Source organism: Wyeomyia smithii, chromosome 3 (assembly GCF_029784165.1).
Source record: "Wyeomyia smithii strain HCP4-BCI-WySm-NY-G18 chromosome 3, ASM2978416v1, whole genome shotgun sequence".
Classification (NCBI taxonomy): Eukaryota; Metazoa; Arthropoda; class Insecta; order Diptera; family Culicidae; genus Wyeomyia; species Wyeomyia smithii.
The window spans coordinates 83,430,511-83,455,255 of NC_073696.1; the positions used below are offsets into that span (position 1 = coordinate 83,430,511).

Below are 24,745 nucleotides of genomic sequence, written 5' to 3' on the forward strand. Positions count from 1 at the left end.
CCTAAACTCAGGTGTCGTGAGATGTCGTAGAGGAGATGAATATCGACGTTTACTGTGGCTCTCTCCCCTTAACCATCCCGGGAGTCCGCTTACGCTCTCTTGTCCCGTATACAAGAGCGTTTAACTCTCTTTTCAGAACTTCTGTTCGTTGAGGGGCTTCGTTTTTGGCTCTTTAGGTGATCTATATGGTATTAGTAATCTCCTGTCAGGTTTTATCTGCGATCCACTCACTCCTTTGGTGCGCAGTTGACTAAGATTAGTTTCGCTAACATCGATAAAGGCATTCTTGATGTCGTCCTTAGACGACCTTGAAGCAACAAAGTTGCCACCCTCCGGAATATCCCCTGCACTGATCTCCAGTTCGTCCACGAACTATCTCTTCACAGCTGGATCTCCTAGTTGGCGTGTTATATCGTCGCACAAGCCTCTCCCCCCAGCACTGAATCCGCGCGTTGCGATGCTATATCTTACCAATCAGAAGGAGATGATCAGACGCGATTTCGGCAATACGTTTATTCCGGACATCAGGAAGGCTCCGTCTCCATTTCCGGTTAAACAGATATAGTCGATCTGATTCTCGGTTTGTCCATCACGGGATACCCACGGGATTTTGTGCATTGGTCGATGGGGAACGAGCGAACCCCTTTGACTAATTAGTTATTGTCACAGAACTCTACAAATAACTCGACGTTATCGGGGGGATCATGTTCACGTCGTACGCCAGAATACAACAGTACCTGTCTCGACGGCAGCTTGTGTTCTCCAAAGTTTGGTAAACGGATCTCGCTCAATCCCAGGATTTCGAGCTTCATGCGTAGATCCTCGTTGGTGGGTTGTGCCAGCTGTCTCTGCTATGCTAATGTTACTACAATCCATGTTGTAATTCTTGTTCCTTAATTCGCGCCAAAAGTCGGTGCTGTAAAATCAGTCAGCAATCCTTCTCTGTCGGTTCGGCCGGTTACGGAGACAGTAGGTGTTTGGCATGAGGTCTCCTATTCCCGTAGTGGGGCTGCCATCTTAAGTGTACCTGCCGGGAAAGAGCAATTAATATTCAGCCGTCGACAGATTTACCGGATAGGGTAACTGGGTTGAGGATGAGTCTAGTATGGCGGCCAAATGAACGTCGAGCAGTTCGCCAGTCCAGGACGGATTGGTGGACGACTGCCCTCCACCACGTTGGTCTATCGAATTGTCCAGATGGTCGATCTGGCAGTTATGGAGCCTTCGGTGGTGGCGGGTGGCTTCTACGCTTGGGATATTGAGTGGGGAAGTCGCAATACGAGCGGTTCGATCTTGTAAGAAAATTTGTTATAGCTCATAGCTATAGATAGATCTAGCCAACGTTGGTTCTATAGGTGTATTCAGCAGAAAAGGTGAGGAGTCGATCACTGACGTGACGTTCTCCAGCCCAAGGCTGATCATGAACTATAGGGTAGATGATGGCAACACCAATAGCGACCACCAGTAGGTTTGCTAGAGTGTAGATTATAACTTGAGAACACTCCATCCGTTCGTGGGTGGAAGATATAACGTTTCGATGATGAGGTATTCGAGGAGGCTTGGAGAAAAAATTAGTTGCCACATCAACGCGGGAGTCCGACAACATCATGCCTAGGACTCGCCAGCCTGGAAAGACGGATGATGCAACGTACGTAATCCGTAGAATATAGGGTACAATGCTTGACCTCCGTCTATTGAGTCTCACGTTCGGCATTCCAGTATGTCAAACATAGACCAGAAATCATCGGCCAAATTGCCAGCTATTCAATTCATGAGCGACGGCATCGGCAGTCGTTCCGAGGCTGGGAAGAAGCTTTTTACGAATGAGAAGTTCATCGTGATCACCAGCTCCTAGAAAATAAGTAAGGCATAGGGACCGGATGGAAACCTAAACTTGGCCATCAAGACAGCGATACAAGTGCCTCCCGGACAATTCCAGGCAGGTGAAAACGACAGAGACTAGTCCTATTGCCGAAGACTGGGAAGCCAACAGGGGACCTATCTGCGTATAAAGCTATCTGTCTGCAGAACACTGCGAGTAAGGCGCTTGAGACCCTTGTGGTCCCCGTGGTTCTGTGGTTAGCGATGTCGGTTGGCTAGCTCTCCCACACAGTTGTGATATCGGGTTCGATTCCCGATCAGGTCGAGGATCTTTTCGAGCTGTAAATTTTCTCGACTCAGCACTGGGACACGGTGTACATGCTTGTCTTTTCTCCTCAGAAAACCTCTAGAGTGCTGGAGAACATCTTGCACTGCGGAAACAACTGCGTGTGGACATCACGCACAATAATTACACTGCAGAGCTATCTGCGGTGCGTTTCACAGCTGGTTTCTTGAGCATGGCAGGAGAGGAAAAGAGATTGGGAGAAAAAAAATAGACTGCGTTGCTCGTGCCGCTCGTGCCGGTCGAATTTACACTGGTGGAATGCGTTTTCGCAGTGTAGCTACACGAGGACTACACTGTTGCCCGCTAGGTTTTTTTACACCTTCCGGACTACTAGCCAGTGGACACTGTTGTGTACTTCTGCGTTTTCTCTGTAGAGTGATTCACCCCTCTTGTTTCTATCAGATGTGGGGTGAGCTGGAAGTGTGTTTGTTTCTCTGTAAGCTGGTTGAGACACTTTGGAGTGGAGAAAGAAACAGTGTGGTGGAGGCATTTGCTACACGCAGGCACATACTGGAAGGGAAGTGCGCGGTGAATTTTTTCTCCTCTCCTTTCACATACTGAGGAGAATGACAAGCATGACGGTGTATCGTTGTACTTATCCTACACGCAAAATGTACCGAAAACAATATTGATAACGAATTCTCTCAACTAATCTAATTGATCGAGACCGCATTAGCCTCCCAGGCTAACGTGCGATATTGTATTGTTGTAAGGCGCTTGAGAAGAATATCCTGAAAAAAACCGGTGAAGTACACGGAGAGTGTAACCGGTCTGGCAAGTAACAAGTTCGCTTTCACGAAGTGCAAACACGCCGGATGCTGTGGATTTTGTAGCACTATCTCGAAAGATGCCGAATACCTGGCAGTAAGCGAGATCTTGGTTTCGTGCATAATTAGGTATGCTTGGCCAGTAAGGTCCAAAGCGGTACCTAGCGCTTCTACAGCGGTAAACTGAAACATACCCACAGGCTCCTGTGCCTTAGAGTTTTGTCATGATACCTTTCAGCATCGCCATTAGGGTGAATGAAAAGTGCTTAGAGCAACGAGATATAAGGAACATACGAGGTACCAGAATATCCTTCTCAATGACCAGATAATAGTGGGAATGGTTCCTTTCGCAGTGATAAAACAGCAACAATCAGGCCATGATTGCTTCAGACAGCCTCTGCTCAGGCTCGGGCACATGGCGTTCCACATGTGTTTAAATGCGTGTATGCGTAGGAGACCACTGTAAATGTTTTTCTCACTTATCAAAAGAGAGCTAAAACTAGCACAGTCACTGCGTCAGCGGAACTCAAAAGGCGTCGAAACAAGAAGCGAAATATACGATAGTATTTATTGGAAAATTGGTGTTACTTGACTGGAGATGAATTTTATTACTTTTTATGTCCAAAGCGGTACCTAGCGCTTCTACAGCGGTAAACTGAAACATACCCACAGGCTCCTGTGCCTTAGAGTTTTGTCATGATACCTTTCAGCATCGCCATTAGGGTGAATGAAAAGTGCTTAGAGCAACGAGATATAAGGAACATACGAGGTACCAGAATATCCTTCTCAATGACCAGATAATAGTGGGAATGGTTCCTTTCGCAGTGATAAAACAGCAACAATCAGGCCATGATTGCTTCAGACAGCCTCTGCTCAGGCTCGGGCACATGGCGTTCCACATGTGTTTAAATGCGTGTATGCGTAGGAGACCACTGTAAATGTTTTTCTCACTTATCAAAAGAGAGCTAAAACTAGCACAGTCACTGCGTCAGCGGAACTCAAAAGGCGTCGAAACAAGAAGCGAAATATACGATAGTATTTATTGGAAAATTGGTGTTACTTGACTGGAGATGAATTTTATTACTTTTTATGTAACAAATTTGTTACAAAAGGGAAATTTTTGCTATCGCTTTTGAAGTAAAAAGTAAAATTTTTGCATGTAGGTAACTGTAAATGCTTCTTAAAAATTTCATAATTAACTTGGTAGTGCGAGGCTGAGGTTCACACCAATAAAACAATAATCTGACAACACCGTATACATTCCACCACACAACGTTGCACCTGTAAACACTAGGGTGGGCAAAGTGATCGATTTTCCAGAACTTTGTTTTATTGGTTCCAAAAAAGCAATGCCCTGGTGCTACATTCCGATTCGGAACTTGACCTTCTGTTTACTATACACAGACTTCGCAGCCAACCGTTAAGTGTACAGGACAATTGCGGGGCTAGCGCTACGATCCTACTAACACTAACAGTCTCCCCCGAGTCAAGACTCGAACCTACGACGAATGGCTTGTTAGGCCAGCATCGTACCTTGAGACCAGCTGGGGAGGCTTTATTGGTTCCATTTGGGGCCAAAAACAATCCAAAACCCAGCAGAAATCGATCGGTTTTGTCTCCATTTGGCGCATCTCATTTCAAATTTGTATTAAAATTTGTATGGAAAAACCTACCTTCTTGAGTTTCCATTTCGAGAGACCTCCGAATGGCTTCAACCATACGTTTCTTGACTTCAATAGGTGGGTTTTTTTGATGCCTAACAGCTTTGCCAAAAGCACTCATAAGCTAGGATGTCCAAGCGCAGACAAAACCAATCGACTTCCGATAATTTTGAATTGATTTAAGCCCAAATAGAACAAAAAACTGGGTTCGTACTATCAAGACGCCCCTCCTCAATCTAGTATAAACTAAGTATTCAATGAAAATGAGGTCCTAGATCTAATCTGAAGAGTTCTGCGAAAGCGAAGCATCGGGCCATCTGCTGTGCGATTGTAGTGCGTCATTTAAACGCAACTCGAGATTCGTGACAATGGCTGTTTACAGCCCAGAGAGATAGTGGTCATTGTATTTGCAAAGGAACACTACGCAATGGACTTGTAGAGTGAATTGGTTCAGACGGAAAAACTTAAGAGATACTCATAGAAATGAATGCAGTTGGAAAATTCGCGGTAGGAAAAAAGTTCCACGCACCAAGTTTTTGCTGCCGATAGACAATATATGCTTATCCCTTTGAATGACGATGGTTGCGTATAGACCTTAGACAAAAACTAACTGGAAACCAATTCAGTACCAGTATTTGATACAAAGAAATGTAAAATATTAGTTTCTTTAGAATTAAAGCTAACTATTTGATGTTAGAAAAATAGATTTCCAATGAGTTAAACTTTCAAAAGAACCTACAATATATTCGCGATTTGAAGTTGTTGGTAGCTTTTACACTTCATTGAAAGAACATAAAATAAGGAAAAAAATTAATATCCCCACCTACAGCTATCAGTGACATCAATTATGCAATAATCGCACAAGCATTCACTTACCGAAGGTGTTATCCTCGAATCCGTTGGGTGTGATAATTTGAGTATCCTCTGCAAATGAGAAAGCACAACAGAGAAACGCACGAGATCGGTCAGTATTGTATCATAATTCCGGACTACTTCGTGATTAGGGCGAAACTAGATAGGAAAACAAGCAAGGATTCGCTCTTATCACGAAGTAGTCCGGAATTAGTTTCTCATTTGTCTGCAATTAATGCGCACATACGCAACAACCTACCGGGGCAAGTGACACAGTCCGCCGTCTTCTGTTGATTCGGCCCTTCGCAGGGAGCACCACCATACAGTGGAATCGGATCGCTGCACGTTCTGGTTCGCTTTCGCCCCTGCACTGGCTTCCCGGGGCAACGACACTCCAGCCAGGCGCTCCACTGGCTCCAGCCGCCGTTGACTGCAAATAAAACGTTGAACGCAAATTATTACTCAATTTGTCAGATTGGCAATAGGCAATTCAATGCTCGTTAGCGTTTCATTGGTCCGAATTGCGTAATTCGAATTTCAACCCAATAACATGTTCCACCTTAACAATCGCTTGTGGCGAAAGAGCACTAGGCCAGTGGGACAATTTGCCGAGTCAATCACCGGGCATCGCAACATAAAAACAGAACCAAGCCGCATCGAGCGCGGGGCACGATATTTAATGGGAAAGATAATTAGAAGGTGTGAATCATGTCAAGAGCCGAAATCAATTCGTACTCAACTGCCGGATGGTGAGAGCTGCTAAACTATCATTCCGAAAGACCCTGAACTACTCATCCCTCGCGTTAGTCTAACCTCACTCAGAAGAAGCAGGAGTCAAATGAGTGCCCAATAAAACCGTTCTGCTCTACCAGCAAATCAAACCGGACGTCTGAACGTTGAAAAGTAGCACTGGTTGCAGGGTGCAGCAGGGTGTTATTTGTGCTTGTTATTTTGGGACCCTTGAGGGGTTTTTGGTCGATTCCACGCTTCACGTTGCAAGCGGCACTTGGAGCTGCTCAACGGTGTGGGTAAAGAGCTGTTGATAATTGAATTAATCTTACGGCAGCTCAATGTACCTTGTTAGAGTGGTAACATTATGCTGCTGTAGCTGCGAGCAGAGTGGGTTGGTGTACGAACGGTTCTTGAAACAAAAAAAAATCCGAAGGAGAGATTCTGACGCAAAGCCTTTGGAGTTGGCGCCTTTATTATATCGTTAAATCAGATATCAAAAAGTTTGATGAATACAATTTTAGGCTTAATACCTATTTAGCTATTGTGAAACTTTCTGCTCTGACCATAACGAAATAAATATGAGAAACATTTGCACCGCAAATCGCCCTTAGCGAAGAGAAACTTCGCGATTTCTCGCGACGCGGTGCATCATGGATGACGAAACCGGCTTGGCAACAGCTCTGAAGGTTTGCACTGAACTTAGTCGTGTTCCATCCCGTCCCTAACTTTCTGGTTTGGCAGCACCAGAACGGCTCAAATTTGTACCGGTCCGCAGCCACGGTGGCGGGCAGGTCGGCATGGAAAAAGGCGCGACATGCAATTGATGATATGAGAAAATAGCGCTCTCACAGCTGTCATTATGGCACCGAATAGCAATTGGCTTTGGAAAATTCCCTCCGGTTGCGATGAGGTGGATCCGACCGTGGCCACGTTGTTCAGGGTGGGAATTGATTGGACTGCTCTGGAGTGGCTGTTAAATCGGGCCGACTCGGAGCGGCAGATTACGGGACATTCGCCCTCGAGCGATCCTGAACCATCGTGTCCGTCAAAGCCGAGTGCTCATGCCTATCCTCCCTCTGGAGGTATCTGATTTCAATTGCACGCCTCTCAGATGAATTGACTGTAACAATTGGAAACCCGATCGGTGGAGGGTATTGCCACTGCAACCGTACTCAACTGTAAATTTTTTAACGTTCCTCCTGACAACGTTTTGGCAGAGCTCATCGCGCGGGAACTTCACGCCAGTTGACGAGTGCAGCGATGCAAATTTACACGTGATGTCGGTAATTGGTAATATCCGCAGGGTTCCGCGAGTGATTTCCAAATCCGTTTTATACCTCTGCCTTCAGTCAGGCTCTGGACCAGATGTAAAATGGCTTTGTTTTCACTGTGGTGATGTAAAAACAATTACCGTAAATCACCGACGGGACGGCATTGTGATTGGTGAAGAAGAGAATGGTTAAAAATACTGCGCATACTATATGTAAATAATGTAAATCCCGAGTGAATCAAGCTGGCCGGCGAAAATAATGCTCTGTGACACAATGATTTTTTTGTTCTGTTTTTGCGGTACCTTTTGTCCCAAACGTGTGCCTCTAAAAATAGGATTTGTAAAATAGTTATTTTGTTGGTATGACTGATATTATCAGAAAGTGATAAAACAAAACTGTACACAGCATATTGTTTGTTCTATTGAAGACGTGGTAAAGCATTGATTTGATAAAATGAACAGGTTTACGTAAACATTTATTTCGTCATTAAATATGAGAAGCAATAAACATTCAATTCTAAATCACGATTTAAGAATCACAGATAAGGCAGAGGCAAGATAGGGACTAAATTCTACTTAACACAATGAATTCGTTGGAAAGACAACACATTTCATGCGTTTCCTTGTAAAACAACAGTTCGACCAAATCGGTAGAGCATATAGTGGTCTCACTGGTCAAAAATGGTATCGACCCCAGGACGCTCGAGTTCATTTCATTTAAAGTATGAGCGGGGGCCTAGTGTGGTTGGTAACGTCTTCGCCAACCACGCTCGACGCCTGGGTTCGAATCCCACCGCCGACAAAGGTGTCGATGGTTGTGAGGTGGCGTGATCCACTCACAACCAACCCGACTGGTCTAGATTCAATCCAAGCCGACACCGGGAGATTTTCTGAGGTGAAAAATCTCTTCCATCGCATGAGGAAGTAAAGCCGTTGGCGCCGGTCCGTTGATAAACGGGTCGTGAGTTAGGGTCCTGGGTGTGGAGTCGCCTCCCTGGGCGTCGGTGATTGGCCACAACAGTGGCGGAACTAGACCGACGGAAAACAAGCGAGAATAAAAAAAAAATTTCATATAAAGTCAGAGTCGCACTGGAATTCAAAGATGTAAGCCTGATACCTAAGCTGCTGGGTTCTTAACCGACACTCCAGCTGCCTCCACTACGCCAGCCCTTTTTGGACCATTAATGCCGGTTTTCGATTCAGCTCAATCACCTGTAACAGAGGAAGTTTTAACTGCTGATTTTCCAGTTAGTCTGATACGCACCGCGAAAAGTATTTTGGAAGTCTCTGACTCCTCTAACCCAATCGCGCCCACTGTAGGGTTCGTTCCTCTAACCCGTCTCGGCCCTGGCGAGACAGGGTCTTTCAACCTGCACAGTCAGGCAAGTATTATTTTGACCCAGGTTGATTTCCAAGGGATGAAGTTTCCCGCACTCAATTGACTACGAATTTTCCCGAACTCGTCAATGTTCTTCCGTCTCCGAACGTTATTTTGACGCTTCATCAAACCACCCTACCGAATTTCCGAAACCATAACGTGGCTGCCGGTAACAGGAGAGCATCACCTATTACTTCTACCTGAAACTCGGAACGCATACAGCACTATGGAAGCTCCGCTTGACATTTCTATTCTCAATCCGACACATGGCATATCTGCGACTTCCAGTTATGTTATACAATCGGCGTTACAGAGCCACTTTTTTTGGAGCAGACACTCCACGGGGCCTGCAAACTTGCTCATCCATCTCGTCCGATTTTCTGGTGTATTATAAGAACGTCGGAGGAATTAACCGCTCTTCGACGAACAGTGATGAACGCTCAGGAGGTGGCGTTGAGTGTTTCCTTCAGGTTACTCCGAAATTATTCGTTGAACTCGTCCCGGCGGAATGATTTTTGAACTACGTAAAGATGCGAAGAGGAAGGGAGGTAGGTAACAAAGAGGTAGCCCAAAAAGTGTTGGGGAAGGACGTACAAGTTCATCAAGGCCTTCATTCCGGAAGTGAATCTCCAGCTTCAAAACCTGAACGAAAACACCGAATGGTGCGAAGCCTTTGAGAAGAAATGCGGTGTCAGGGTGGCCGTAGAGGCGATTCGTCTCCGAAAGGTCACTCCGGGACCCTGGTTGCCTTTGCACAATGGTCCAGAAACCGAACTTAGGGGGAAATTTGGGTCTAGAGCTCTATAGCAACATTTTAGAGGAAAACTTTCTTCTACAAAGTTGTTACATATGATAAAGCGCTCATTGAAAAATTATCAAAAATTAGGGTGACCAACATTTTCGATTCAATCAAGTATCTAACTTTATTATCTTTGTAGATAGAAGAAAAATTTGTTCTACAATATTATAGCTCCATTAATTTTAAGTAACTTTTTAAACAAAAGTTTTTCTCTATCTTTGAAAACTACCGATTTATATTGAAAAAACATATTTTACGCTCTAACTTTTTTATTTCAAGCTTCATCTCAAAACTGTCTTCAAACGACTTTTAGAGCTTTTCAAGAGAAACAATTTGCAATGCTGACATCGTGAATATCTCAATTTTACTCAAAGTTATTAATATTTTCATCAAAAAATATGCGTTCATGTCATTCATTTTGGGGCAAACGTAAAAAATATCTCTTGGTCTCATTTTGAAGGGCATACTTGACTCTATAAATGGAGGAACTTTTAGAAATATGTTGTTTTTTAAATTTGAGTAAATTCAATTTAGAAACAAGACGAAAATTTCAATAATTTTACACATTATGCATATAAAAGTACCCAGATTTATTTTTTGGTATTTTTTCTTATAACTAGACGTAATTTCCTTTCATTTGACCCAAAAAGATCGAAAATATATCAACTGGTTCAAAAGTTATGATTTTTTTTAAATGAAATACATCGAATATAGCCGTTTTTATGGTCACCCTATTTCGGAGCTGGTCCCCTTAACAACCGAAGGAAACAATACGGGTTTGATTATTTTCAACATAGATGCATCCCTGCGATTTTGTACACAATTTAACCACTTTGCGTGACCAACTTCGAAATAGGGTGACCATAAAAAACGACTGTGTTCGATGTATATAATATTAAAAAAAATCAAAACTTTTGAACCAGTAGATCGATTTTCGATCTTTTTGGGTCAAATTAAAGGTAATTACGTCTAGTTATAAGAAAAAATAAATCTGGGTGCTTTTATATGCATAATGAATAAAATTATTGAAATTTTCGTCTTGTTTTTAAATTGAATTTACTCAAATTTTGAAAACAACATATTTCTAAAAGTTCCTCCATTTATAGAGTCAAGTATGCCCTTCAAAATGAGACCAAGAAGTATTTTTTACGCTTGCCCCAAAATGAATGACATACAAATGAAAAACGCATATTTTTTGATGAAAAATATTAATAACTTTGAGTAAAATTGAGATATTTACGATGTCAGCATTGCAAATTGTTTCTCTTGAAAAGCTCTAAAAGTCGTTTGAAGACAGTTTTGAGATGAAGCTTGAAATAAAAAAGTTAGAGCGTAAAATAAGTTTTTTCAATATAAATCGGTAGTTTTCAAAGATAGAGAAAAACTTTTGTTAACAAAATTACTTAAAATTAATGGAGCTATAATATTGTAGAACAAATTTTTCTTCTATCTACAAAGATAATAAAGTTAGATACTTGATTGCATCGAAAATGTTGGTCACCCTAATTTTTGATAATTTTTCAATGAGCGCTTTATCATATGTAACAACTTTGTAGAAGAAAGTTTTCCTCTAAAATGTTGCTATAGAGCTCTAGACCCAAATTTCCCCCTAAATTTGGTTTCTGGACCATTGTGCATTGTAGAGCTTCCATCGTCTGAAGGAAGCAAAGCCTTGAAGAAAACCAAGCTGAAGGTTGGTCGATCGTTATGGGCGGGATTACGGGGCGCCTCCCAAGTGCTTGGTATATACCGGTAAGCGGGACACTAAGCACGTCACGGGAGGCCCCAAGTGCCCGGCCAGCAAGCCGGTTACTAAACCGCGAGCGTGAAGGTCAAGCAATCAAACATGAACCACTACTACGCGGCTGAGCAACTGCTATACCAAGCATCCACTAAGTCGTTGTCGGAAACAACCATCGTGTTAGACCCCTACTGCATCCCAAATGAAAACGGTAACTGCGGATAAGACTCCAGGCGAGTTCCCGGTTCGGGAGATTGTTTCGACCTCGAATGAGGGCTACGTGGTTGATGGTGGCGGGCGACTTCAACGCTTGAGCCGTTGAGTGGGGAAGTCGCTGCACTAATCAGATGGGCCAAATCCTGTTGGAAGCTTTGGTCAAGCTCAACTTAGCAAGCGACGGGTAGGGCCAATACCCTGACCACTCGTGGCTGAAAGTTATCGCACTTTGATGCTGATTTATCTGCGGAAGTAACAAGGTGGGACCTTAAAGGGGGGAAGACCCCCCCAGAGTGCGGATAAACTTATTGCTACACTATTGCGGGCGTGCGACGCCGCCATGCCCAGGTTTTGTCAGCCTAGGAATGGACCGACGCGATAGCCGACCTTCGCAGCGCGTGACCTCGCGCGAGACAAAAGATGCAACGCGCGCGCACCGATGCTCAAAGATCGGAGCGCCAGGCAGCATTCAAATCCGCTAAAGTCACGCTTAAGAACGCGAGAAAGGCTAGTAAACGAGTCTGTTTCGAACCCATGGGGTGACGCTTATAGGGTCGTTACGGCCAAGACCAGAGGCTCATCAGCCCCGGCAAAGCAATCACCAGTGGTGTTGTAGCGGATCATTCAGGGTCTCTTCCCACACCACGAGCCAAACCCCTGGCCTCCGGCTGCTGAGTCACCACAAGTAGCGAGTGACGGCAGTCGCGCAGAGGTCGAGGAGATGACCAGGGTAACAAACGGTGAACTAATTGAGTTCGTGAACTCCCTGAAGGTGAGCAGGGCACCGGGACCAGATGGAATCCCAAACCTGGCCATTAAGACGGTCATAAAGGTAGCCCTGGGTTATTCAGGGCGGTCATGCAGAAATGCCTAGACGACTGCCTCTTCCCGGATAAATGGAAGCGACAGAGACTAGTATTACTGCCGAAGACCGGGAAACCACCAGGTGACCCATCTGCATATAGGCCAATCTGTCTGCTAGACAGAGCGGGCCAGGTGCTTAACAGGGTAATACTCAACAGACATGTGAGATTCACCGAGAGTGAAACCGGTCTGTCAAGCAACCAGTTCGGCTTTCGCAAAGGTAATTCCACGGTGAATGCTCTTCTCTCCGTCACAAACACGGCCGAGGTAGCACTCCAGCGTAAAAGAAGAGGCATTCGCTATTACGCAATTGTCACGCAAGACGTGAAAAACGCGTTCAATAGCGCCAGCTGAGACTCTATAGCCTACGCCGCTTTCAGAATCAAGTGCTGGTCTACAACACACATGAGGGTCAGAAATGAATCCCGATTACCGCAGGGGTACAGCAAGGTTCCATCCTGGGTCTGGTACTGTGTAATGCCATGTATGACGGAGTGCTGAATCTGAAGCTATCACTCACAGGGAGCGGTTATTGTAGGCTCTGCGAACGATATAACTCCAGAGGTCTACGGCAAGTCAGTTTGCAAAATCGAGTTGAAAGCCGCGCTATCCATACGCGTAGCTGAGGATTGGATGCACTCCAGGAAACTGGATTAGCACATCCAAGACAGAAGTCATCGTAGTGAACAACCGTAAATAGGAACAAAAGGCGGCGATTAGTGCCGGTGGATGCACTGTCAGCTCAAAGCGATCCTTGAAGCTCTTGGGGGTAATAGGTGACGACAAGCTCAAGTTTGGAAGCCACGTGGACAATGCCTGCAAGAAGCCGCTTCCATGACTATAGCGGCATTATAGCGCATGATGTCAAATAGCTCGTCGGTATTTAGCAGCAGGCGGAAGCTGCGTTGCAACGTCCATACTCAGGTAAGACGGACCCGTAGGCTCGAAAGCGTTGAGTATTTCCAGTTACCGTGGTACCGTGTCATACGAGGCAATATGCGTCCTGGCTGGCAACGTGATACGAGAGGTATACGAACCACTAGAAGGTCAACTTCGATGGCCAGGGGGAATGATTCAATTCTACCAAAGGTAGATGTTTGCACCGACTCATCCCGGAGATAGCCGGATGGATCGAGAGGCGCCATGGGGAAGTTAACTTCTACCTGACACATATACTGTAAGGCCATGGCTGCTTCAGGCATTACCTGCACCGGAATGTAGCACCAAGGCTTTGCTTTTTTTGCAAAAGTTTGGGCACGCGGAGTCACCTATGTGCTCACAATGTGCGGGCGCGGAAGAAACCGCTGAGCATGTGTTCGTTTGTCCACGTTTCATACAGGTGAGAAGCGAAATGTTGACAGTGAGCGGGCCGGATACTACTCCGGTAAACATAGTAGGAAAGATGTGCAAAGACGAGGGTATCTGGAAAGCAGTCATCACGGATTGTTCTTACGCTGCAAGGCACATCCATCGGAATGCTGCACTATGGTCGGAATCGTGAAATTTCACGACAAAAATCTGTAAGTCGGAAACCATAGATGCTAGAGATTTCTTGTCCTCTAGAAAGTTACTCTGCTAAGAGGAATCTATCTTCAAACTGCATATTTTGACACTAATAGATAATTGCTAACTTTTCAGAGAAAATAGTTACAGGTTTTTTTTCTTTCTAAAATAACACTTTTTGGAGGCACCCTACTTCCTTGTTTGCACATATATGCAACAACAACACGTTTAGGATGAAAGTTCATAGTTTCACCTTCAAAATCCATTCTGTAGAATTAGTCAACTTTTGTTCTCTTTAGGGTTAAAATGCATTTAAAAACTTGGAGTCTTCACACAAAAATTTGCTAATCTACCATTCAAAACTATCTACCCAGTCCGCACAAATGACATGTTGGTGACCCTTAAGAGAAAATTCATATTCGTACGAAGAATATTTTCTGTAAATGGTCAGGAATGCTGAAAAAGCGTCAAAAAGGCGAGGCTTAGGGCCTTATACAAACTTTTGGTAATTGTCACAAAGTGGTTTGTTAGAAATATTCTGCTTTTTCGTATTAACAACTTGGTGATATTATAGGAGAAACCAGAAACGTTTCTTATTTTTCAAATTGTCACCGCGAGTCGTATTATTATCATTACATTCATAAATGTCTTTCGTGATAAAGTTCTAGAATAAAATATTTCATTCGTGACCAATTCCTGGACATTACTTTGAGGTTTTTATTTTATTTCGCCGATGGAAATTAGAAATGACTGAATGTGTATCTATAAAGTAATAGCCTTAAAGTTGAAATTGCGATAAAAACCAAAGGTTTTTCAAATACAATCCCATTTTCATGGTGAAAGTATATCGTCTACCCCTTAAAATTTTCACGCGCCTTCAGAAAGATTAGGATTTAAAAAATATTTGGAAATCTTTGAACATTTCTGAAACACAAAAAATAAATTCATTTCTTGTTTTTAAACATATGTCTGTTCTAATGCAACCTTTGTTTAATATTATTACAAACTATATGAAAATTTTCCTGGAAAATTTATAAATAATATTATGTTACAATTTTGTAATATATACATCTATCGCTTTTATTATTCAACACCGAATTGACGAACCGAAAAACTATAGGTATTCGTCACCAATTATTTTTGGTGACTTCTGTAAAAAGATTCATTCTTCTCGATAATGATCATAGATCATTTCTAGATTCTTAAATGGACATTAATTGATACGAGGACTCTTGTGACAATACTTATCGAACGTTAGACTGAGGGAATATGTGATATTGAACTAATGTTTTCTTTGTTGCTTGATTGAAAAACGATATCGCCGATCGCCGATCGCCGTGACTACCTAATGAAAAAATACTTTTGCTTCCAAAGTGAAATAATTTGGTTTGTGACTCTTTAGAGAAAAACTAATAAATTTTAATTCAATTGTCACAGAGACAAAAATAAGAAATATTTATTTTTCAATCGTAGCTTTAGTGTCTTTTGTGAGAAAATTCACACAAGTTTTTCCATAAAAAGTAACAGTTACTAGATTACAAAAACTTTTTCCACATTTTTTCTAAAACGTTGGGGGGACAATATTGAGACAAAAGTCTTATTTCATTTGTGATTCTCGTGCGGATTGGGTAGTTATTCCAATTCGATTTTTATCTGGAAAATTCCTTCGATTGACTTCTGGGGCATGAAAAAGCGCATATATTGATGTCAATAAATAGTTTCTAACGCTTGTTAAAAAATAATAGTTGTTTTGAAATGTTGTTTATGTATCATATTGTTGTAAAAGCGAAATAAATGCATAAAATATACTCAAATATTGCGTTATTTTGTAGCAACGTGTAAAATTCATGTTTTTTCATGTTGATAGCATTGCATAGCACTCGTCATCAGTGTTTTCAGTACTTGTTTACAAACACGTTGGACGAAATCGTTGCCATAAGTAAAAACAGCCGAGGACAAATTGTATCTAAAAGAAAAAAAGTAAGAATTGCAAGGTATTTTATTGGAAAAGTTCAACGCTTGTGTGGATGTACCTAAAGGAGGAGGAGTTGGATCATCAACCACTGGGTCGATGTGCCACAAACTTCTATCGGAGTCAGAGATGTTTGCATTGGCTTTATTATTTTTTTAAATTATTATTTTTGAGACATTGCACTGGTGTTCCTGTAAGCTAAAGATAACAATTTGTGCATTCGAGTGTCTATAAATGATCAAAAATGATTCCTGCATTTAAACGGTTTGATTGATCTAGTATCTCCAGCAAAGTTGTAGATAGTAATTTTGTCCTTCAAAAATAAAGTATTTTTTTTAGATATTCAATTTATAAATTTTTTGTATTTCTTTTTGATGACTCAAACAAAATCTTATAGCAAGAAATGGTACTTTTAGTCTATAGGAAAACCCGTGCAAAGTTTCAGCCAGTTAAAAAATAATCGACTAAAATGGTTTCCTATTTTGTGTGGAATTACACAAATAGATATAGCGGACTTCGATAAGCATATATAGTTGTTGCATATATGTGCAAACAAGGGAGTAGGGTGCCTCCAAAAAGTGTTATTTCAGAAAGAAAAAATACCTGTATCTTTTTTCTCTGAAAAGTTAGCAATTATCTATTAGTGTCAAAATATGCAGTTTTTTACGCCCTAAAAGTCAATCGAACACCGCTTGCAAATCCGAATAAAGCTAAAAAACTAGAGCAATAATAGTGTTTTTTTTTTAGATCCACCCCGAATGAATTTGTAAAAATTGCCCTAGAACAGTGAAAAAACGAGATAACAAAGTTTCATGAAATTAAATTAGCTACAATTTTGTGAAAGACAATATTGCTCTATGTAATAAGATAAAAAAGTTACAATTTTTATTTTAAGTACAATAGGACCACCCTACTAACCAGTCATTCTAAAAGATAGATTCCTCTTAGCAGAGTAACTTTCTAGAAGACAAAAAATCTCTAGCATCTATGGTTTCCGACTTACAGATTTTTGTCGTGAAATTTCACGATTCCGACCATAGTGTGCTGGTGAAGAAGGTAATTCAAAATTTCACTAAGCCCTATTATGGTGGGAGGGGGGTCTGAAATTTCGAAAAAAAAGTCCTTATGTAATTTGTGGATGACGCCTTTTTAAAAAATGAGTCGTGTTCCGAAAAAATTAAACAAATAGCACAAAATGGCATCTTTTGCCCATAGAAACGTCTATGCAAGCTTTCAGCCAAATCAAAAATGACAATTAAAAAAAATTAAGCTGGGACAGTTTTTATGGAACTGCTCTATTACCACTGGTGAACTCACAAACACATAACGGCTACACCGGGACTCATTCAGCAGCCAACCAAAGTTTTTTTCATCATTAGCGGACCATTTTCTATGTTAATCACTAAACAAAAACGCTCACTACACTAACAATACTTTAAACTTTGAAATGTTCACCTCAAATTTCCAAAACAAGCTTGAATTAGCAGAAATATATGAGATGAATTTCTACAATTCCTAAATTTCAACTGTATGTATTTTCATCTGTTTTCACTGCGTTGAAGAAAATCAAGAGTTGCCAAATCAGTTTCTGTTAATACGAAAAAATCATACTGAAAATATTGGATTATTCCGACATAATTGACATATATCTACAGCACTGTAGTGGTTACCTAGGTTACCCATTTTTCACGTAAGCAACTGCAGCGGATATCTAGGTAACCTACTACGATGGGCTGCGGCTACGTGTATTCATGATAATGTGATTCATTCATGATTAACAGTGAGATGAATATAGGGGCATTGTGAGATGAATAATTGAGCAGTGATTCAAGTTTTGAGATGAATATAGAAGCGTTGTGAAGAATGGTTTGTTTTACAAAATTCAGGATAAATCTAACTAATTTGACTAAATATACAATGCTAAACGATTTCATAAGAGTACGTTAGCATATTTAGCTTATTTGTTCAATGATTTCGTGAAAATTTGGTTTTTAATCCGTGCATTCTTCGTGAATATCGGCTTAATGAGATGAATAATGGAGCAGTTCCCCTATACAATGCTGAACGATTCTCAAGAGCACGTAAGCGTATTTTGTTTATTTGTTCAATGATTTCGTGAAAATTTGGTGTTTAATCCATGCGTTCTTCATGAATATCGGCTTAATGAGATGAATAATGAAGCAGTTCCCCTATGAGATTAAAAAATATAATGCATTTAAAACTAAACTTATAAAACATACTTTCCTGAAAAGTTATAGAAATGATGTTGAAACATGTTTTATTTGTGAGAAATACATAAGCATGTTGGAGTTTAGGTAATATATGATGTTTTTCATCATAACCGGTAAACCTTTCTGCACTTTTCGTTTTTTTGTACTCTAATGGCGCTTCTAAATAAAGTCGCTGTTTCATACAGTAACAAAAGTCCTGAGCTATGACAATGACTAAGATTATGCTACAACTCTTAGAAATATATCATATTTCAAAATGTATGTTTTATTTCCTCATATTGTCGCAATTTTTCACACTAAATCTAAAATAATATCAATTTCTAGTGTGTTTCAACTGGAGATTCACTCTCCAACCAAAAAAATCAAATATGAAAACGAGAAATTTCCAAAAATGTTCCGAATTCCATACAAAACGAGAAAATTTTCATAACGAGATTTGTTTGTGTGCGTGGATAGACAAAAATGTAGCAAACCTTTTAGAACTGTCATGTATACGATAGATCAGTTTATTCTATATCCATACTAATTAGTTGTATGTTTCCCAATACATTCATTGAACTGGGCCGATGGGAGTGGGTTAATGTCAAGTCTCAATTATAGTTATTGCGATCTCAAACGCAGTGTTGCTCGATACAATCTTTCAACATACAAATAGTACTCTCGAAATAAATTCAATGAGATTTATTACGATTGCAAAACAGATTAACGATCTGAATGTACTTTAAACACGCTTGAGTAGAGCTCCACTTGAAAAAACTGCACCCCGTAAAACTGCTCCACTCGCAATGTTTGACTTTCGACCATCAAATTTAATCCCAGCCTCCAACAAATCGCCGAGAATTCTACGCAGGTGGTCTAAAGTAGAACTTATGGCTGCGCATTGCAGTACAGAGCGAACCATACAACAGCAGCGTAATTCGGCAGCAAACATTAGCGCCACCAACGACGACGACGACGACGACGACGAGGACGTCGAACGGTGCTGTTGGGTACTAAATAATCCCACGCTTAAATTTTATCCCATTTCCATAATCTGACTCGCCTGTTATTGCCAATTCTTCCCGGTCGCGCGCTCTTCATCGAGATGCGAAAAGTGGAAAGCATTCGAGTGCAACTGTTTCGCCGCCTCGAACCATTAACGACGATGTCCTCGCGCGGTTTCACCCTGCAAAAGCAGGCAGAAAAGAGCTACCGTGCATTAGCATCTTTCCCTAGAGCGACATTCGCACGAGTGCATTCATTTATTTATTATTGGCACCTTTAGCAACGATACCGGGTTCCTTATAATGCAAGAATAGTGCGAATTTTCAAGTGGTTAAAATAAAATAATTGGATCATCGCGAATTGTGCCCAGTATACTAGTGCAATTATCTATTAGCGTTCCAGTTGCGTTTACATTGAATAATAAAATTTAAGTTTTAATTCTACGAATGTATTATGTATACTGTTTTACAATTCAATTGCTTCTCATTTTATCCGTTGACAATGTTCCAGACCTCACAGTGCCAATCGTCCGATTTCAAGTGTTTCCTCCCGAATGACAACGTCCGCACGGATTAAGTGCACTGCGGTAAGCTGCAACATCGAATGCTTATGACTTTCTGTCGTTTCTCATCTTGCAGACATTTCTTATAATCCCTGCGTTCTTATTGAGCTATTTGTGGTTCACTAAGCAGAACAGGGCGAATAGTTGCAAAAACGAGCGGCAGAGAGAATAAACCGTCAGTGATAAGATCTCTAGCGGTAAAATAAGTACAAAACAGAATAAACAAAAAACGAACGCAATCACTGGATTTAAGATCGCATTGAAACAAATGCAAAGCGCAAGCTATTGAGATACTTTTGAGTCCCTGCACCTTACCCAACAGAACCCCGAGAATGAATAAAAGCTTTAGTCGGTGGTTTAGACCCGTGGGCGGGGTCCGGACTGCACTTCGCTAGAAGTCAGTGGAACTAATCTGCATTTTAATCAATATTTAAATTATTTTGCTTCGTTCATTTGCTGGCTGGCTGTTTCCACTGGCATAGTTCCTCAGTGTTGCCACTTATTAATTGACGTTTAAATTGGAATAAATTAAAAGTTATGTTTTCATTACGGCATCGAAAAGTTGATTCTTGCTTTACCCCCATAGCGATGGATGGTGGCTGATGGCGGCAACCGGGACTGAGATTTGGTGACTGTGGGTTTTTTCATTGACGTAGTTATGATTGTTTGCTTCCGATTAATTTATTTTCTGGCGTTTTATCGTTGGGATGTCTTTTTTATCTAGCGCCTTTCACATTTTATGGATACAAAATACATAATACCCTAGTAACAATATAGGTTTTATCAAAGGTTTATAGTGCTTAATACAGCCAAAACAGCGCTATAAAACTTTGATAAAACCAATTTTGTTACTTGGGTAGTTCAATTTTTGAACTTTTAGTACAAAAAAGTTTAAAAACTTTGAAGTGGAATTTAATGACAGATATTTTTTCTTCTAATGTAACTCTAGCTTGAATCACTGGCATGTGGAAACGTATACATCGAGTGCTTGCTGTTGCACTTTCATTTTTTTGTTGGCTCGTGCTATAGTTTGATTTGATACAAATGTAAAAATAGCAATTAAAGTGAGGAATATAAGTGGTTTAATACCTGACCGGCAAACAGCAAAAAAGGATATGGATTGAGCCATTTAGAAGCTATATGGGAACGCGAGTTCCTTGCAATCACTGTAATGCCACAGAGTTCGCTTTAACAAACGAGAAGTTGTGGGATCGAATTTCGGAAGAACCAGGCATAGTTTGTAATCCGTGACCAAACTTTCAGCACTTCTATCTACAAAAATTATAATTGGTAAAAACACTGTAAAATAGATATTGGAAAATTGAGTACAGATCAGAAGAAAATGGTCGACAAAATAAAAAAAGTGCATTCTAAAAGCTCAAACCGGAAAAAAATGAAAGACTTTTGCTATTCGACCATTCCTTTGAATTCTGGTGCCCCTAGCCATTACCAAAACGCGTCAACTTACGTGAGATTGTCGTATAGAAACTGCTTGCCGGGTTCGTCGCTTTAACATTATGTTCACGAAGAAACTCATTTAAGTCTCTAAAAAAAAAAACTATTATGGCTAGGGCACCTAAATTCACAGGAATGGTTGAATGGCTAAAATCTTTCATTTTTGTCGGTTTGAGGTTTTAGAGTGCCCCTGAGTTGACCAGTATAATTATACACTAGCGTTCTCAAAAACAAGAGTGTCCAAAGCTCATTAAACTTATCGGGACGCTCTCTCTCTAACTCCAATAAATGAAAAGTGGTAAAATTCTAGGGCAAGAATATTCCTGGCCGTTGAAAAAAGAAAAAGATTTTAGAAAACAGGGCTTAAACAGTAAGAAATGTTTTTAATTCAGCCATCAAAGTTGAAAAAAATGAACGGAAAACGGGATGTGAACGGTTCAAACTCATTATCAAATAATTATTTATAGAAGAAATAAAAATAAAAATATATTAAAATAGAGCTAAATCAATAATTCTAATAATACAAAGTACATAGCATTATCAGTTAAGAATAATTGAATAAAAATTGCTCGAAATAAGATTTGAATTGAAACAGACCTAAGATGAATCGACCATGAACACTGAAACTGATAAAAATCGATCAGAGATTAAAAAATTCATTTATGGATTAGGTGCACTTTTTTATAATTGAGCGCAGGTTTCACTCAATTTTATTTCCTAATTCAACATTTTAATCAGGAAGATGTTTAAGTACCCAATAAGGGGCCATCCACATACCACGTGGACAGATTTTTAACGATTTTGACCCCCCCCCCTCCCTCCTCCGTGGACAACTGCCCATATAAATTCTAATAAAATGTATGGACTGTGGACATTGAAGCTGTCCACGTGGTATGTGGATGGCCCCTAAGAGAACTGATAGCATAGAAAACGGAGACGAGTCGGATTTTGTCAAGATACCACGCCGTTGGGCTGGCACCTTCATCGAGCTCCCCTAGTAAAGTTGTGTGACAGCGGCTTGAAACAGAATCAGGCGGAAGAAGCATAAGATGATTGTTCCTGACTTATACCGGTCGGGGGCGTCCTAGTTGCTCACAAGGCGCTACTTCACCATAGACCATGGAAGAATTAGCACCTATTAAACAAGAATGAACTCGACACTCAAAAAACAAGTGGTGGGTGTATAGGGAATGCGGAAAGATTGGTGGCGAAGAGGCTAACACGCCAGCTTCCACACATGACATTGTAACGGCACCCACGCGCCCTGTAAAAGCCTACAGGGTTCCGTCACATTAGGTGACATACTTAGAACTCGGAAAGAAGCCGGTGTTCTACCGCATTCTCTCTACGTTGACACAGCCTTCAGCTGTGCATGAAAGTGGGTCAGAGCTTGCTTACAGTTGAGGCCAAGTCTTCCGGTGACGAAAACCGTCACCCGTAAGCACAATTAACTAAAACAAAAGCCCGCGGTTCGATACTTGATGGACCGGTAACTCGTCGCCGCACCGCGAGGGGGAGTTACTGGCAAAAGAAAGGAGGTGAGGACTAAGAGAAGTACTAAATCTGAACAGATTCAAACCGATGCCCCCTCGTTCGCAGCAGCAAAAACATCATATCAAGAAGACATCTCTTGATCGATCCCATACAAATGACAAGCGTCAAATCAAACAGCGCACTCCATCTATCAAAGGTGGAAGTTTGCATCGCTGCGAAGACGGAGTGGGCGTATGTGGTAGTCCAACCTGCGTTCAGCTTGCATTCGCATCACCAGCACACACACTAGCATGCGCCAGTTCCACTTTTACTAGAAAGACTGCGCTGCTAAAACTGTCGCTCAATCTCAGGTAGAGTTCCCAGTCTTCTTGATATGATGTTTTTGGCAGCAGTCTGTTCTACGAACCAGGTCACTAAGCGAATAAAATAATCACCTGGTGGAAGCGGCCCCCGATAATGTAAAGAAGCGGTTGCGCTAGCTCTCCGAGCCAAAGAGTATGCCGGAGCGGTAACTACGGAAAACTCATGAGTTTATTTTTTGTTAGGGAATTAGAATTACGTTGTCCATAGCTGTGAACTTTTGTAATACATCCCAGTCAATTGCTATACGTGTCTCCTTGTGAAATACAACGACCATTATCGCTGAGTGATCAGGTACCTGTACCGACACGCTTCCAGGCAGGTGAAATATGGTTTATGAAGCCAATCCTCTTCCCAGAAAAAGGGCACCAGGAAGGTAGAAAGCGCCAAGACGATACAAGACGACTACTAAGGGTCAAGAAAAACTGACGGTACTTACAACACAGATTTTCAGGAAACACTCGAAATTATGATGGAAAATCACTTCCCAGGATCATATTCGGGTACTGATGAAGTGCAGGATCAAACTGGAGAGCAGCTAAGCTCACATGCGACTTGGACTGAATCCCAGGAACTTGCCTGTTCTATATTCAATAAATCAAGGTTGAATGGGCAATAGACTCTTTCCAACCATACAAGTCTCCGGGAATGGATGGAATACAGCCAGTTATGCTCCAAAAGAGCAAGCAACTGTTAATTCCAATTATTACGGAGATGTGTAAGGTGAGCCTGATACTAAATTACATTTCACCTAGTTAAAGACAAACTAGAGTTATTTTCATACCAAAAGCTGGAAAACGAAGAAGGACAATCCCGAAAGCGTTTAGGCCATTTAGTTCAACTTCCATCTTTTTAAAAACTATGGAAAAACTAATCGACTATCATGTTAAAACAGTATATATGAAATCCAATCCATTAAGCAAATTTCAATTCGCTTACATAAACGATGTATCAACCACTGACGCGCTACATATGTTAATGGGAAAATTGAAAAATGCATCCATCCCAAGGAAATTTCCCTGGCAGCCTTTCTTGATATTGAAGGAGCATTTGATAATGCGTCTCACAACTCAATGAAAATAGCCATAGAAAGGCATATATGCTAATAAGTCACGAAATAACGGCTGAACTCGGTGGCATGTCCCTAACAAGAAAAACTACAAAAGGATGCCCTCAAGGAGGAATATTGTCTTCCCTGTTATGGTCATTAATCGTAGACGATCTTCTTCGGAGCCTATCGGAAAACGGCTTCGAAGTGATAGGTTTTGCAGACGACGTAGTGATTTTAGTTAGGGGGAAGCACGACTGCGTTATTTCTAATAGAATGCAAACTGCACTTAATCTCACAGCTCAATGGTGCAGGCGAGAGGGGTTGAGTGTAGGTCCATCCAAAACAACTATTGTTCCTTTCACTCGAAAAAGGAAACACATTATTCCTAAATTGCGATTGGAAGGCACCGATATAAAGCTTTCCACTGAAATCAAATATTTGGGAATCATACTTGACCAGAAACTAAGCTGTAACACTCATATAGAACAAACAATTACCAAGGCCACAAACGCCCTATAGGTATGCAGGAGAGCCATTGGAAAAAGCTGGGGTCTCAAACCCAGAATGATAAATTGGATATATAAAACAATAATCATTCCCAGAATAACCTACACCTCGTTAGGACCAAAACCACTGAAACATCCACTCAAGCTTAGCTAGGTGAAATCCAAAGATTGGCCTCTGCA

The 24,745-nt window shown here is 41.3% G+C and overlaps 1 protein-coding gene across 1 annotated transcript in view; it reads right to left on the reverse strand.

Moving 5' to 3' along the window:
* Positions 1-24,745, reverse strand: part of LOC129731933 (netrin receptor unc-5-like) — a 333,354-nt gene that overhangs the window by 85,143 nt on the left and 223,466 nt on the right. Inside the window, exons 6-7 of the mRNA XM_055692326.1 lie at positions 5,707-5,877; positions 5,472-5,519 (exon numbers count right to left, since the gene is read on the reverse strand). Coding sequence (XP_055548301.1) covers positions 5,472-5,519; positions 5,707-5,877 — 219 coding nt within the window. The remainder of the gene's footprint in view (positions 1-5,471; positions 5,520-5,706; positions 5,878-24,745) is intronic.